The 16801-nt window shown below is 38.2% G+C and overlaps 1 protein-coding gene across 1 annotated transcript; it reads left to right on the top strand.

Moving 5' to 3' along the window:
• The first annotated feature begins 1167 nt into the window (after positions 1 to 1167).
• LOC143563092 (uncharacterized) lies at positions 1168 to 1701 on the top strand. The gene is made up of 3 exons (XM_077050717.1): positions 1168 to 1406; positions 1460 to 1469; positions 1585 to 1701. The coding sequence occupies exons 1-3, from the start codon at positions 1168 to 1170 to the stop codon at positions 1699 to 1701; spliced, it is 366 nt and encodes a 121-aa protein (XP_076906832.1).
• Positions 1702 to 16801: the final 15100 nt, after the last annotated feature.

Raw genomic sequence — 16801 nt, 5'->3', positions numbered from 1 at the left:
GTTGAAAAGGGGGAGAAAACAGTCAAACAAGGAAAAGACAATCTGCTTGAATCGATTGCATAGAGTTAGTTACCTTTGATGTAAACGTGACTAATGTATGGATTTTGATTTAGAGTTTGAAGGATTGAGAACAAGATTTGGGGATGTTGTCAGGAGTTATGGATTTGGTTTAGGATGAAGGGCTTATTGAGTAAGAAAACATGAGTAGGGTCTTATGATAACGTTTAATATGAAAGATAGTTATAAAGTTTGTTAATAATATTTAGAATGGGGTTGGAGTTATTTTTACATGGATAAGTTTTTTTATGGTTGGATATTATCATACAGGGACAATGCATATATCCCCAACTAAAATTTATCAAATGTATATCTGGGCAACCCAAAATTAAAATTATATAGCACTTTGACGTTTGCTTTTTTTCTTTCCCCAAATTTAGACTTTATTTTTGTCAAATTTGACTGTCGAGTTCAATCAACGTTCAATTTTGACTTTATTTTGTAAAAAGCGCACTTTGTTGTTGGATACATTTAAACTGTCCCTTTAAATTGATGTTTAATTTAGACATTGTCAACATTACATATTGTTTTCTAATCAATTTTGACCTTATTTTGTCAAAATTGCACTTCTTGTTGCCAAATTCTCATTATATTTAACTAATCCACTTTTAAAACTTAGTCTATTTGCTTTTTGATCATACGAACTATGGTTTAGATATTTACATTGGGGTATTTGAGTTATATTCTATTGGAGACGATACATAACTTTTTTGATTCATTGTTTGCTAAATTGCCAGTGTAACATATATTTTTGAGTTGTTTTCAGGATTATAATATGATGTATGTACATAGGAGCATTCCACTGCCAAACCCTTTGGTTTCTCTTTGTGTAATTGTATTGTGTTTTGGTTTTCTTTTAATGTAATTTTGACAGTTTTTATTTATTTATTTTTTAACATATTTACCTAAAACTTTAGATTGGATTTGCTTAAATTTAAATGTAATTTAGCTAAATGATATTTGTAGCCAACCAAAAAAATGCATTGCCGCAACGCGCAGGTAACAACGTTAGTTTAAAACAATATTTATTCAACCGGTAAGATCGGGCATTGTGTTATAGTAGCGAATTGACGCATGTACACTGGGTATTGGTTATGTTTTAGTAAAACAATGGTGGAAGAAACCCTACTGGACAACGGCGGCGTTGGTCAAAACCCTACCGGCGACATGAATGATTTCGAAACAGTTGCTCGATCGTGGCTATCCACTCTCCCAGCAAACAAGCTTTTAAACCCATCCGACGTGGAAACGTGGCTCCAATCCAACGGTTCATTACCTGATCACATCAAATCCATGCCTCCATCAGACGTCTATCAGATGATCACTTCCTTCTCAACCGTCCATTTGAGGTATGCATCAGCACTCAATAGACTTTGATATCATGATATGCGCTTTATTATAGACTGATTGTGGTTTTAGGGCATAATGACATATTTCTATTGCAATTTATGGGATGTTAAATGATACATTTGTGTGTATTGAGGTTATTGTGTTTAATTGTTGATTGTGCTTATATTCTTGTGGTAGGAAAAAGATCCTTTTCATTTTCGTTTCCAACGGTCGGATCAATGGATGCCAGTATACAAATGGTTAGAAACTTTAGAAACAGATGAGGTGTTGGTTATTTTAGTGTTATTGGATTAACTTGTCGATCGAGAAAATAACGTTAGATATTAAACGAGTTAGGTGACGCGGGAGTGTGAACTCGATTTAATTCTAATGTTATTTGGGCTTTATAATTGGAATATACACTTGGGTTTAAGTAAGTAATTTACTTGGGCTTAAGGCTAATATTAGATGCGCTTATAATTATTTTGTTTGGGCTCATGTTGGAATCAATAAAAAGATGTTAATCAGAGATTTTCCCTAGCAGTTTTTTTCATCTCTCATCTACACATAGATAGGGAGAACAATGGTTACTGGTTTCTCTCTAGATATTCATCAATAACAATAAAAATTCAATTCCATATACAGAAATTCTCTGTCTTATCCGATAAATCATTGTGTGTATCCCACAAATAGGTTTATCTGATAGTGATTACACTATTCAGAGAATAATCCAGGTTGCAATTTCTTCATCTACAATGGCATACAAGATTACCAGGTTTGTTTGTTTAATTGATTGATTTTGAGTTATAGACTACCCAAAATATATACAACAAAGATAAACCTAATTGGGTTAATTTAATTACAAAGTTCTGATAGCACGGTTATATGAATATATCGACATGTTTGTTGTCGGACTGAACTTTTCTAGAAACCCTAATTGCATATAGTGAGAATAATTTGCATGGTCTAGTGTTTTGGTAGAAATTTTCAAGATTTCAATTAAACAAATAATTTGATTTCTTGTTTTTGAATTAGTCTGGTATGCAAGCTTTCTAAGGGTTAAAGAATTTAGACTTACGCTTCATATGAAATAATATATCTATGTATTTGAAATATGATATGTGATTGGCTAATATTATATGAGAACTTCTAGTTCTTACTCAAATTTTGAGAATTGTTTTCTTAATTTGTAATCTTGGATAAAAAGATTATGTTGATTTTGCTTGTTTGGAAAATATGCATTCGTGACACAGTAATTCCAAATATGAAAATAAATTTGTTGTTTTGTACTTCATAATTGAAAATAATGTAAAATGTGGATTACTCTTACTGTAACACCCCGCAACCGCAGCGGAAACATAAACGGGATGCAACAGACACGTCTGATATCAACAGCATTGCTTATAAAGAAAACACCACTACATTAATTTACACCATATTACATTGTTTCGAGTTTAGTTACCGTCTAGGCGTTAGCACATAAGTTTTACCAACAGTACATTAACATATTTAATACAAAAAGATCATTAAGCTTCCACAAAAAGCACGCATCGTCAAGCATGTAGCAATTAATCCAGTTTGGGGGTACCTAGAAGCATGTAAAGAAAACGGGTCAACTACGAATAGTTGGTGAGTTTCACTAATTTAAATAAACAGTGACAAATCATTATAATAATCATATATTAGCGATGTAATTATGCTGAGCCCACAAGTGAAACCTCTGACTATCCACATACAACCCCGTGGCATACTCCGCCCACGAACCTGCCCAAAACCGCTATGCCTAACATTACATAGCAAAATAAATAACAACAAAATAGACATGTGCAACTGGCTGGGAAACATCAGCAAATCCATGCCGGACCAGTTGGGTTTGTCAGACCAATAGTACTATTCACACTCTACCGGCTTTTAGCTAATCACTCGTGTTACGGGGCCTTACTATGTTAGCAACTCAGACAATTACCATATTAGTACATTTCCGTACGATTCCCGTACAATAAAATATATATAAATACACGCAAATCCATGCGTTCAGTATGTACTTAAACATTTTAATAGTAACATGCTTTCCGCCCCGAGAAAATATTTAAAAACAATTCAGAAAAAGGGGCTCGTGAAACTCGCCTTATCGCAAGCAAGTAGGTAACACAGTACGCAAGCTACTAGTCCGGATCTGTAATACGATCCCTAAGTTCGTTACTATACAATCACTAATAATATAACTTTAACCGTGTTAACCGGTACATCTAGGGACACTGTTAACCCAGTACTGTACCCGTTCCGGGGGCAATGTTAACCCAGAAACACTTCTCCGGACTAAGATTGTGATATCGTTTAGAGTTCAATAGTTAAAATTACTATTAGTTCATTTTCCCCGTTTTGCGTGCCTAGCACGGTTATCCGTTTTTACGTTTCAAAAATGAGTTTGGTCACACACGACCCGAAAATAGTTGTTGACTGATAATTTAATTAAAGTTGTGAAATTAGAGCTCGGTTTAGACGCCCCGATTGGCCGCGGGACCCGTTTCCGTCATTAGTGTACCGGAAACTGTAAATCGGATAAAATTACCCAAATCATCCGAATTATTTTCGGATGATTTATTTTTTTACCTGTTTAACTCAGTTACATGAAAATAGTTCATTTTTAGGGTTTTTATACACCAGTCAGCTCGTTTAGGCGAACTTTACCGGTTTACGCGTTTTAAACTTTAAAAGTTTGTTTTTTTTTCTTCTTTTAGCACAAATAATTATCCGTTAAATCTCGGATCTTGAAATTTTGCACAAATCACTTTTTGACAGTGGGGAATTTTATAAAAATATTTCCAGAATTAATTTTTATATTTAAAATTTATTTATCTATTTTTAAACACCATTTAAACACTAAATATGTCGTAAATACCAAACGACCTTAGAAAAATCCCAAATTTCTCCTGGATGACCCCTGCCATCCACATAGTCCCCTGTAATTTTTCCAGAACCAAAATCTCTTTTTACATGCCATTTTCACTAAAACCGAGCTAGAAAACCCTAGAACTCGTTTAACCGAAAAGCCTACTTAGACTTCTCCAACTGACCTAAAATTTTGTGTGACTTTTACATGTTATAAAAAGCTTATCTGGAATTTTCCAGAATTTATCATGATATTTAAATATTTTTCACCATTTTTAGCCAAAACCGAGCATTAAATTCACCAAATATTCATCCTTTGTCCAAAAATTACCAAATTTTCACAGAACTCATATTTTCATGTGTAGATCATCTTTGTGAAATTTCGTAGCCTAACTCTAAATTTATCACAATCTGTCCAAATCACATACACCATATAAAAACCGAACTACCTTGTGTTTTTAGCTTCAAATCGCAAAGATCTTGCTTTCTAGCCTTTGTTAACAACTAGATACAACACCTACAAGCACAATAACACCACACCAAGCAAGTTACACCCACAATCAAGCCATTTCTTTCATGGGTTCGGTTATGATTTAAAAACAAAGATTTAAACCGTAAAATTTCGTTTTTAGTTCATTTGAACTCATTCTTAGACCAAGATCATTTGTATATCATAAATACATCCCTTGGTCAAGCAAAATCGGTTTATAGCTCGGGTTTTCACACCTTTTGAAGATAAAACCTCATCTTTTGCATTATAACTCAAAATATGGAACTAAAACTAAGATTTAGCCTTCACAATATGCATTTACCTTGAGTTTTTCTTGCTAAAAATCTGGGTTTTTAGGTTATAATGTGGAGAGAAAAGAAAGATCTTGCAATGGTTGTTTTAAAAAAAAATAACAAGAGGCAAGGGGTTATACCCCATGCCGATCGGAAGGGAAGGGGAGGTGGGGTGGAACCCACCTTTCCATTTCTAGCCATTCATTTGGATTTTGGAAATTCGGATAACGTTTTGGATAATCTGGTTCAGTTTGTTTTTCGGTTAAATGTTTAATTCATCTTAAAACGAGGCTAAAACGGTCGTTTTCGGCTTAAAAATGAAATTTATATAAAACCGATTTAAAAACTTTAAAAAACTTAAACCATAACATTTATTAACTTAAAACATCCTATTATTAATAATTGCGCATCTTTTTCGGCTTGATCGATCGTCTCTTGCTCGGTTTGGTATTAAAGGTTTCGTTTAACGTACCGACGTACCATTAAATCGAAAATTCTTTTTCTGTGCTTTAATTCACTTATCCCGAAGCTTTAATACTTCGTAAACATCACTAACTATCATATATCTCGTCTATAATGTAATCCTTGATTCGTTCGGGCTTCAATAACCGTTAATCGGTTAATCGTATTTCCAATACGATTAACTGTATAATCGAGTATAATCCGTACTGTGAATCATACATACTCGTATAAACGCATTATAAATCATATATTCATTATTAAATAACACATAAATAGTATATACCGGTTAGGGTATACCTGATTTTGCCGGAATCGTTACATTCTCCCCCCGTAAAAAAAATTTCGTCCTCGAAATTTTACGCGTCGACTACTTCCTTTTGAGGAAATAGGTAGGGGTATTTCTTCCGAAATTCGTCCTTTCGTTTCCATGTATATTCTGGGCCTCGTTGCGAATTCTATCTAACTTTGACCAATGAAATCTTATTGTGTCTAAGTTGCCTGATTTTCCCGTCTACTATTTCTATGGGTTCCTCTACGAAATTGAGCTTATCACTTATTTGGACACCCTCTAAAGGTAACACCGATGTCTCATCCGCCAGACATCTTTTCAAGTTCGATACGTGAAACACGTTGTGAACTGCACTCAGTTCATCGGGTAGTTCTAATCGGTATGCTACGGGACCGATTTTTGCAGTAATATTGAATGGTCTAATATATCTCGGGGCTAACTTCCCCGCCTTTCCAAATCTGACTACACCCTTCCAAGGTGATACCTTCAAATACACTTTATCACCTTTCTCAAACGACAACGGTTTTCTACGGGTATCGGCATAACTCTTCTGCCGATCCCGCGCGGCCTTAGATTGTTCCTAATTTCAAGGATTTTGCTGGTCGTTTCCTGGACCAGGTCTGATCTAATAACCTGAGTGTCGCCCACTTCAGTCCAGCAGAGTGGTGATCGGCACTTCCGACCATACAATGCTTCGTAAGGCGCTGCCTTTATACTGCTATGGTAACTGTTATTATAGGAAAATTCAACGAGTGGGAGATGTTGATCCCAATTTCACTTAAAATCCAGTACGCATGCACGAAGAAAATCCTCCAGGGTTTGGATGGTCCTCTCAGACTGACCATCGGTCTGAGGGTGGTAAGCTGTGCTTAGATCAATGCGCGTTCCCAGCGCTTCTTGCACAGCTTGCCAAATATTGGAGGTGAAATGGCTATCCCGGTCGGAGATGATTGAGATGGGTATCCTATGACGAGACACAATTTCATTTATATAAATCTGCGCAAGTCTCTCAGTGTTATAATTATTCCTAATCGGGATAAATTGTGCCGATTTGGTTAATCGATCCACGATTACCCAAATTGCATCATGTCCTCGGGACGTCTTAGGGAGATGTGTCACAAAATCCATCGTGATTTGCTCCCACTTCCATTCGGGAATTTCCGGTTGTTGTAACATCCCCGAGGGTTTCTGGTGCTCCGCCTTAACTCTCGCACAAGTCGTACACTTACCGACATACGTTGCTATATCCTTTTTCATACCCGGCCACCAGTAGAACTCCTTCACATCCCTGTACATCTTATCCGATCCCGGATGTATGGAATATTTCGATCCATGCGCTTCGTCCATGATTAATTCACGAAGGTCATGGAGGGTCGGGATCCAAACCCGATTTTAGAAATAGAGAATTTTGTCCACGCGCTGTTCGAAATTCTTCTCATTGCCGTAAAGTCCCTCCTCTTCCAATTGTTCCTCTTTCAAAGCCTCACGTTGAGCGACTCGAATCAGGTCCGAAAGGTTCGACTGGACTATCATCCCCAGCGCTCGCACTCGCAATGGCTTAACCCGATCTTTCCTACTCAAGGCATCGGCTACGACGTTAGCCTTGCCGGGGTGATAACGGATGTCACAGTCATAATCGCTTAACAACTCGACCCATCTTCGCTGCCTCATATTCAGTTCTTTCTGATCGAATATGTGCTGCAAACTTTTATGATCGGTGAAGATGGTGCACTTCGTACCGTAGAGATAATGTCTCCAGATTTTAAGTGCGAAGATAACCGATCCCAGTTCTAAGTCATGAGTAGTGTAATTTTTCTCGTGTACTTTTAACTGTCGGGAAGCATAGGCTATAACCTTATTATTCTGCATCAGCACGCATCCTAACCCTCTACGCGATGCGTCACAATACGCGACAAAACCATCGTCTCCATCGGGGAGACTTAAAATCGGTGCTTGGCACAATTTTTGCTTTAACGTTTGAAACGCCGTTTCCTGCTCTTCTCCCCATTCATACTTTCGATCCTTTTGAGTCAGGAGAGTTAAAGGTTGGGCGATGCTGGAAAAGTTCTCTATAAATCGACGATAATATCCAGCTAAGCCTAAGAATTGGCGGATTTCCTTTGGCGATTTAGGCGCTTGCCAATTCTTAAGTGCTTCAACCTTACTCGGATCAACGTGTATTCCTTGATGGTTTACAACGTGACCGAGAATTGCACTTCTTGTAACCAGAAGTTACACTTGGAGAATTTTGCATACAACTTCTCCTGATTCAGAAGCTCTAAAATTATTCTTAAGTGTTGCTCGTGCTCTTCTTTACTTTTCGAGTAGATCAAAATATCGTCAATAAACACGATGACGAATTTGTCGAGGTAGGGTTTACAGACTCGATTCATGAGGTCCATGAACACTGCTGGCGCATTTGTTAGTCCGAAAGGCATAACTAAGAACTCGTAATGGCCGTAGCGAGTCAGGAATGCGGTTTTTGGGATATCTTCTTCCTGAATTCTAACCTGATGGTATCCCGATCTAAGATCGATTTTTGAGAAATAGCTCGCTCCTTGCAGCTGGTCAAACAGATCATCAATTCGGGGAAGAGGGTACCTATTTTTGATTGTTAACTTGTTCAACTCCCTGTAATCAATGCACATTCTAAGGCTCCCGTCCTTCTTTTCACGAATAATACAGGTGCACCCCACGGGGAATGACTAGGACGTATAAATCCTTTATCCAACAATTCTTGCAACTGATTGGATAATTCTTGCATCTCGGACGGTGCAAGTCGGTAGGGTGCTTTAGCAACAGGGCCAGCTTGAGGTATTAAATCGATTCTGAATTCGACCTGTCGGGTTGGCGGTAATCCAGGAAGTTCTTCTGGGAAAACTTGTGGAAATTCGCGTACCACCGGGATATCATCCACCCGTTTCTCCTCAGAATCTGTGGCCGTCAAGCTCGCTAGATACGCCACGCATCCCTGGCGTATATATTTTAACACTTTGAGGTGGGATATAAATGTTATCATTGTGCCCGACTTCTCTCCTTGCACTAACACCTCTTCGTCATCCGACACCCGGATCTTGACGATTTTCTTTTCACAGTTTATTTCCACTTTGTTACGTGCTAACCAATCCATTCCCACTATCACGTCAAAACTACCTAATTCTACCGGTAATAAGTCAATCAGGAAGGGTTGATCGTTCAGAATAAAAGGGCAATTCCAAACTATCTGATTTACTATCATGGTTTTACCGTTAGCGACTTCTGCGGTATAAGGTTCTATGGTTTCACTAATCGGAAGTTTTGCTATCGATAGGAACTTAACGGAGACAAAACTTCTATCGGCGCCCGTATCAAATAATACAGAAGCGTAATGATCAGAGACGAGGAATGTACCTGTCACTACGCTGGGGTCCTGGCGTGCTTCGTTCGCCCCCATTACAAATGCTCGGCCTCTCGCCGGATTGGACGACGATGCCTGACCCACGGTTTGCCTCCCATTTCCTCCCTGGTTCAGTTTTGGACAGTATCTCTTGAAGTGATCTGTGCTGCCGCATTCAAAGCAAGCACGGCTGGTGGTCATCATTTGGTTTCCTTGTGGGTTTTGTTGTTGGGATGGTTGGGTCCTAGGTGGCTGCGCACGGATAGGTTGCGGTTGGCGGTTCAGATTGTTTAGGTTTGTCCTACAACTCGGTGCGTAATGCCCATTCCTGCCACACCGGTGGCACACTACCCCCTTGCACTCGCCACCATGCTGGTAACCGCATTTCCCACACTTAGGGAGCGTCCCTTTCTGGGATTCTTGCCTTCCGCCAGAACTAGTCATGGCGTAGTTCTGGGCAGCGGACCGAGCACGTTTATTTTGCTGCTTCTCCTGGATCCTATTGTCATACGTACCTCGCTTTCCCCCAGCAGACTCTCCTGCCACCTTCAGTGACCCACTACTCACGAAATCGTATGTGACGATACCAGCTTGCGTCACCGCACTCTCAAACGTCTTGTGTCCCCCAGAGTTGACTATACTCCTTACTACTGGAGTTAGTCCCCATATATAATGTTCAACCCTCTTTGACTCTGGGGTGACCAACCATGGCACCAATCGCGACAACTCATTAAATCGGTTTGTATAACCCAAGTGGTCTGCCCCCTGCATCTCCAGGTTCCACAATTTGTTTTCTAACTTCTACAATTCGTTTTTCGGGCAGAAATGTTCCAGTACAAGGGCTTTGAGCTCTGCCCAGGTCATGCTGTTTGTCGCTGCCTGACCGCGAGTTTGCACTATTGTGTTCCACCATGTCAAGGCATGGTCCGTGAACGTGCAGGTAGCATACTTAACAACGTAATCCTCAGGGCAGTTGCTGATGTTCACAACAGACTCTATTTTCTCAATCCACTTAACCAACCCATTTGGTCCCTCAGACCCGCTAAATTCTAGGGGCTTGCACAACATAAAATCTTTGATTGAACATCCCTTTGTTGCAGGAGTCGGTTCAGTGCGGTTCGTTTCAACATTAGGTATAGGGCCATTACTATCTGTAACGACCACCCTAGGCGGTGCGTCATTACTTGGAATCGGGTTACCGTTCGGTGGAAGGTTAACATTTTGTTCCCCATCATTATTGGTGGTCGTTTGATTGCTCGCAGGGTCTGGATTGGTCGTATTGTTAATACTGGCAGCGATGCGCGATACTATATCCGGTATCGCCGCCTCTAACTGTCGAGCAATCAGACGGTCCACATCCACTTCTGACATTCGAGCTGACCGTTTTGGTCCCATTCTACACAACATTAAGAAAAATACATATAATTAATACAAATTCCAATCTCGATACACAACACACATTCCATTCATTAATAAACATCAGTACATATTACATAAACATCAGTACACATTACGTTCCTGCCATCATCACATAGATTAAGTTTTTATACATCGGTCCTACATCGGCATCATTTCGACATAACCCGCTATGGGTCAGTGCTTGAATGATACACCAAAAGTATCTACAATGACATCCCCAAAAGAGACCCCCTATGGGCTAGTGGCTGTACTATAACTACCCAAGATTCACTCTATGTTAGCATCACCACTAACTGCTTACACAGAGTATCAAAAAGCGGACCCTGACTACTACCACCCTAACACAACTAAGCATGGTGGTATACCAACCACACCAACACTGCCACCATCGCCATCAACACCGCCAGCAAACCCCGGATCCGTGTCTCCATCCGGTCAATCATCCACTGGGAGTATGCGCCCTCCCTCCTCAGCTGAGCAATCGCATACTGGCTGTCCAGTACGCAGTCCGCCAAGTGCCTCCTCCTCTGGATCCCCACCGTCAAGGTGATGGTGTGCTCAACCACCTGCTCGGTGAGCACTCGGAGCCATGCAGCCTCGGAGGAGGGACGCTCATCCCTCTCCAGCCTAGGGGTACCCCACACGGGTGGAGGCACAGGCTCGGGCTGGGGGCGGGAGGACTCGCCCCTGTGGAAGGTAGGTCTGGGTGGGGTAGAGGTAGGTGGGACATAGGGGACACTGATCCGCGCCGTGAGGCGGGATCCAGGTCTGGGAGGGGTAGGGGTGGCCTGTGGTGCGGGTGGGGTGGGGGATATGGCAACCCTAGTAGGGGAGGACAGGCTAGTACTTCTACGGCTAGTCTCACTAGGCTCAGTGCTGGATACTAGGCGTAAGCTCCTAGAGTTCCCGGAACTGATCTCCTTCGGGTCCTCCTCCACTGACAGACTTCGTGATCTCGGCATCCTTACCTGTACACAAGTTAGCAAAGATATAGTTCCTTCCACAATGTAAATTATAATTAATATACACATACTTATACAACTTTGTCACATAAAAATATTATCATATACTTACACATATGTTGCCGATTTTACCTATTAATGTTCCCCGTGACTTCCCCTGAATTCCCTCTTGCGGACAAGTCTGTTATTATGTTCCGGACCATAATAACTCACTTGTCCATCCAAGTTCATCCAGATCTCGTCACTATAAATTATTAGTTGATATTCGGATCCTATAATACTTGAGCTACTGGTTATATTTTAGGTATCTTTTAAATACATCCTAATTCTTTATAACCAATGGCTCTGATACCAACTTCTGTAACACCCCGTAACCGCAGCGGAAACATAAATGGGATGCAACAGACACGTCTGATATCAACAGCATTGCTTATAAAGAAAACACCACTACATTAATTTACACCATATTACATTGTTCCGAGTTTAGTTACCGTCTAGGCGTTAGCACATAAGTTTTACCAACAGTACATTAACATATTTAATACAAAAAGATCATTAAGCTTCCACAAAAAGCACGCACCGTCAAGCATGTAGCAATTAATCCAGTTTGGGGGTACCTAGAAGCATGTAAAGAAAACGGGTCAACTACGAATAGTTGGTGAGTTTCACTAATTTAAATAAACAGTGACAAATCATTATAATAATCATATATTAGCGATGTAATTATGCTGAGCCCACAAGTGAAACCTCTGACTATCCACATACAACCCCGTGGCATACTCCGCCCACGAACCTGCCCCAAACCGCTATGCCTAACATTACATAGCAAAATAAATAACAACAAAATAGACATGTGCAACTAGCTGGGAAACATCAGCAAATCCATGCCGGACCAGTTGGGTTTGTCAGACCAATAGTACTATTCACACTCTACCGGCTTTTAGCTAATCACTCGTGTTACGGGGCCTTACTATGTTAGCAACTCAGACAATTACCATCTTAGTACATTTCCGTACGATTCCCGTACAATAAAATATATATAAATACACGCAAATCCATGCGTTCAGTATGTACTTAAACATTTTAATAGTAACATGCTTTCCGTCCCGGGAAAATATTTAAAAACAATTCAGAAAAAGGGGCTCGTGAAACTCGCCTTATCGCAAGCAAGTAGGTAACACAGTACGCAAGCTACTAGTCCGGATCTGTAATACGATCCCTAAGTTCGTTACTATACAATCACTAATAATATAACTTTAACCGTGTTAACCGGTACATCTGGGGACACTGTTAACCCAGTACTGTACCCGTTCCGGGGGCAATGTTAACCCAGAAACACTTCTCCGGACTAAGATTGTGATATCGTTTAGAGTTCAATAGTCAAAATTACTATTAGTTCATTTTCCCGTTTTGCGTGCCTAGCACGGTTATCCGTTTTTACGTTTCAAAAATGAGTTTGGTCACACACGACCCGAAAATAGTTGTTGACTAATAATTTAATTAAAGTTGTGAAATTAGAGCTCCGTTTAGACGCCCCGATTGGCCGCGGGACCCGTTTCCGTCATTAGTGTACAGGAAACTGTAAATCGGATAAAATTACCCAAATCATCCGAATTATTTTCGGATGATTTATTTTTTTACCTGTTTAACTCAGTTACATGAAAATAGTTCATTTTTAGGGTTTTTATACACCAGTCAGCTCGTTTAGGCAAACTTTACCGGTTTACGCGTTTTAAACTTTAAAAGTTTGTTTTTTTTTCTTCTTTTAGCACAAATAATTATCCGTTAAATCTCGGATCTTGAAATTTTGCACAAATCACTTTTTGACAGTGGGGAATTTTATAAAAATATTTCCAGAATTAATTTTTATATTTAAAATTTATTTATCTATTTTTAAACACCATTTAAACACTAAATATGTCGTAAATACCAAACGACCTTAGAAAAATCCTAAATTTCTCCTGGATGACCCCTGCCATCCACATAGTCCCCTGCAATTTTTCCAGAACCAAAATCTCTTTTTACATGCCATTTTCACTAAAACCGAGCTAGAAAACCCTAGAGCTCGTTTAACCGAAAAGCCTACTTAGACTTCTCCAAATGACCTAAAATTTTGTGTGTGACTTTTAAATGTTATAAAAATCTTATATGGAATTTTCCAGAATTTATTATGATATTTAAATATTTTTCACCATTTTTAGCCAAAACCGAGCATTAAATTCACCAAATATTTATCCTTTGTCCAAAAATTACCAAATTTTCACAGAACTCATATTTTCATGTGTAGATCATCTCTGTGAAATTTCGTAGCCTAACTCTAAATTTATCACAATCTGTCCAAATCACATACACCATATAAAAAACCGAACTACCTTGTGTTTTTAGCTTCAAATCGCAAAGATCTTGTTTTCTAGCCTTTGTTAACAACTAGATACAACACCTACAAGCACAATAACACCACACCAAGCAAGTTACACCCACAATCAAGCCATTTCTTTCATGGGTTCGGTTATGATTTAAAAACAAAGATTTAAACCGTAAAATTTCGTTTTTAGTTCATTTGAACTCATTCTTAGACCAAGATCATTTGTATATCATAAATACATCCCTTGGTCAAGCAAAATCGGTTTATAGCTCGGGTTTTCACCCCTTTTGAAGATAAAACCTCATCTTTTGCATTATAACTCAAAATATGGAACTAAAACTAAGATTTAGCCTTCACAATATGCATTTACCTTGAGTTTTTCTTGCTAAAAATCTGGGTTTTTAGGTCATAATGTGGAGAGAAAAGAAAGATCTTGCAATGGTTGTTTTAAAAAAAAATAACAAGAGGCAAGGGGTTATACCCCATGCCGATCGGAAGGGAAGGGGAGGTGGGGTGGGACCCACCTTTCCATTTCTAGCCATTCATTTGGATTTTGGAAATCCGGATAACGTTTTGGATAATCTGGTTCAGTTCGTTTTTCGGTTAAATGTTTAATTCAGCTTAAAACGAGGCTAAAACGGTCGTTTTCGGCTTAAAAATGAAATTTATATAAAACCGATTTAAAAACTTTAAAAAACTTAAACCATGACATTTATTAACTTAAAACATCCTATTATTAATAATTGCGCATCTTTTTCGGCTTGATCGATCGTCTCTTGCTCGGTTTGGTATTAAAGGTTTCGTTTAACGTACCGACGTACCATTAAATCGAAAATTCTTTTTCTGTGCTTTAATTCACTTATCCCGAAGCTTTAATACTTCGTAAACATCACTAACTATCATATATCTCGTCTATAATGTAATCCTTGATTCGTTCGGGCTTCAATAACCGTTAATCGGTTAATCGTATTTCCAATACGATTAACTGTATAATCGAGTATAATCCGTACTGTGAATCATACATACTCGTATAAACGCATTATAAATCATATATTCATTATTAAATAACACATAAATAGTATATACCGGTTAGGGTATACCTGATTTTGCCGGAATCGTTACACTTACCCACATATCATATGGAACGATCCATAGAATTTTGAAATTCACCTACTTTTGAAAGAATTTAGAATCTGGGTTTGTGTGTCATGTGAATTTATATATCCATAAAATATCCACAGTTTATGAAATTTAAAGTATCATGTGGGTTTATGTACGATTCTGTTGATCTTAGATGTGGATATTTCAAATTTCATATACAAATGAATAAAGGATAGTTCACATAACCTTGTTTGATCTTTTATGAAAATAAAATAATAGTAATAAGAAGAAAGAAACTAGTTTGCATGGTGGTTTGGTTTTGTCACTATCTATTTTGGTAATACTAGTTATCAATGAATTAGTGGCCTAAATTATATTTACAGAGGATAACACTGATTCGAACATGCCGTTGATTCGTGTTATAGGAATTATAGGAATAGCATGTTTAGATTGACTGCGAATCTTAAATTTGTTGTTGGTAGAGACAAACAATTGGTTTTATTTTGTCTTTAAAACCATCCTACTATTCTCTATATTTAACGATTAGTTTTGGTTCGAATTTTTGCTTATTCAATTGAAATTAATGATGACTTGAGAAATGGTTCGTGACATATCTAGCATATTAGTTTCCCATGGCGGTCCAAGTATGTCGAAGGACCCAAATGTTCCACAAGGTACGCTTAATAATTCTACATTAAATTTGACAAAACATTTGAGTTTTGTAGTTGATTCAATGTTTCTTTCGGGACATGTTAAGCTTTGAAAAACACAAAACTGGATTTGATTCAAAGAAACGATGTTTATTTTATAGTTTGAGCGAAATAAAAATATTATTAAAATATTTGTATGCATGGTACACACATGGAGTTGATGGGATACGACCCAAGTAATGATAAGCCCATTAGAGGTATACAAGTCGGGAAACCCTTTGGGGTGTGAAATAAACGAAACCCGGGTTTCGGGTTAGTTATTGGACTTAAAAAGGTCAATGATTTTTTAAAAATAATTCAGTGAAGAATTATTTGTGGTTTATTTATTATCCCTATTATGTACAAGATGATATGCTTGCATGGTGGGTAGACTCTGGTTGATACGAGTCAAGTATGCAAGGATCTGAAATGGTTTGAAGAAATTAAACCGGGTGAAGATGGATCTGTACTTAGGATGGGAAATGTAAAAGTTAGACTTGTATTTACTCCTATAAAACATTTATTTTGGATTATGTGTTGTATGTTCCAAGGATTTGAAAGAGTCTCATGTTTGGGATTTTGTTTTAACTACCTATGGTTTTAAGCAGGTCAATGAGTTAGATAAGTTTATCTTATCTCAACAGAAATCTTTTGAATTTGGATATATATGTGATGAAGTTTTTAAACATAATATTAATGTCCCGTTTGCTATTGAATTTGTTTATATGATATCATCATTTCATAGCAGGGTAGATTATGCTTATATATTGTAACATGCCAAGTTAGGTTATGTGAATTATTTTAGAATGAAAGAGATTTCTAAAATGAATTTAATGCCGGTTTTGATATGCCATACATGCGAATTACCTCGTTCATTTAGACTTATGGGATTTTCATAGCATGCCTACACTAGGTAAATAAGAAATTATTGTTTTCTAATTTTAAAATGAAGGATATGGGGGAGGCATATGTGATCCTTTGTATAAGGATTAAAAGGAGTATTCTGATACAAGTTATATAACTAAGTGGATGTGTATTCTCTATTTAGGGGAGGTTTCATTTCTTAGGTAATTAAGG

Source organism: Bidens hawaiensis, unplaced genomic scaffold (genome assembly GCF_021521415.1).
Source record: "Bidens hawaiensis isolate Kalapana, Puna unplaced genomic scaffold, B.hawaiensis_p1.1 tig00021268_1, whole genome shotgun sequence".
Classification (NCBI taxonomy): domain Eukaryota; kingdom Viridiplantae; phylum Streptophyta; class Magnoliopsida; order Asterales; family Asteraceae; genus Bidens; species Bidens hawaiensis.
This window is presented reverse-complemented; position numbering and strand designations above follow the sequence as displayed.

Excerpts from the sequence above, each read along its gene's own strand:
- LOC143563092 (XM_077050717.1), top strand. The coding sequence starts at position 1,168 with ATGGTGGAAGAAACCCTACTGGACAACGGCGGCGTTGGTCAAAACCCT.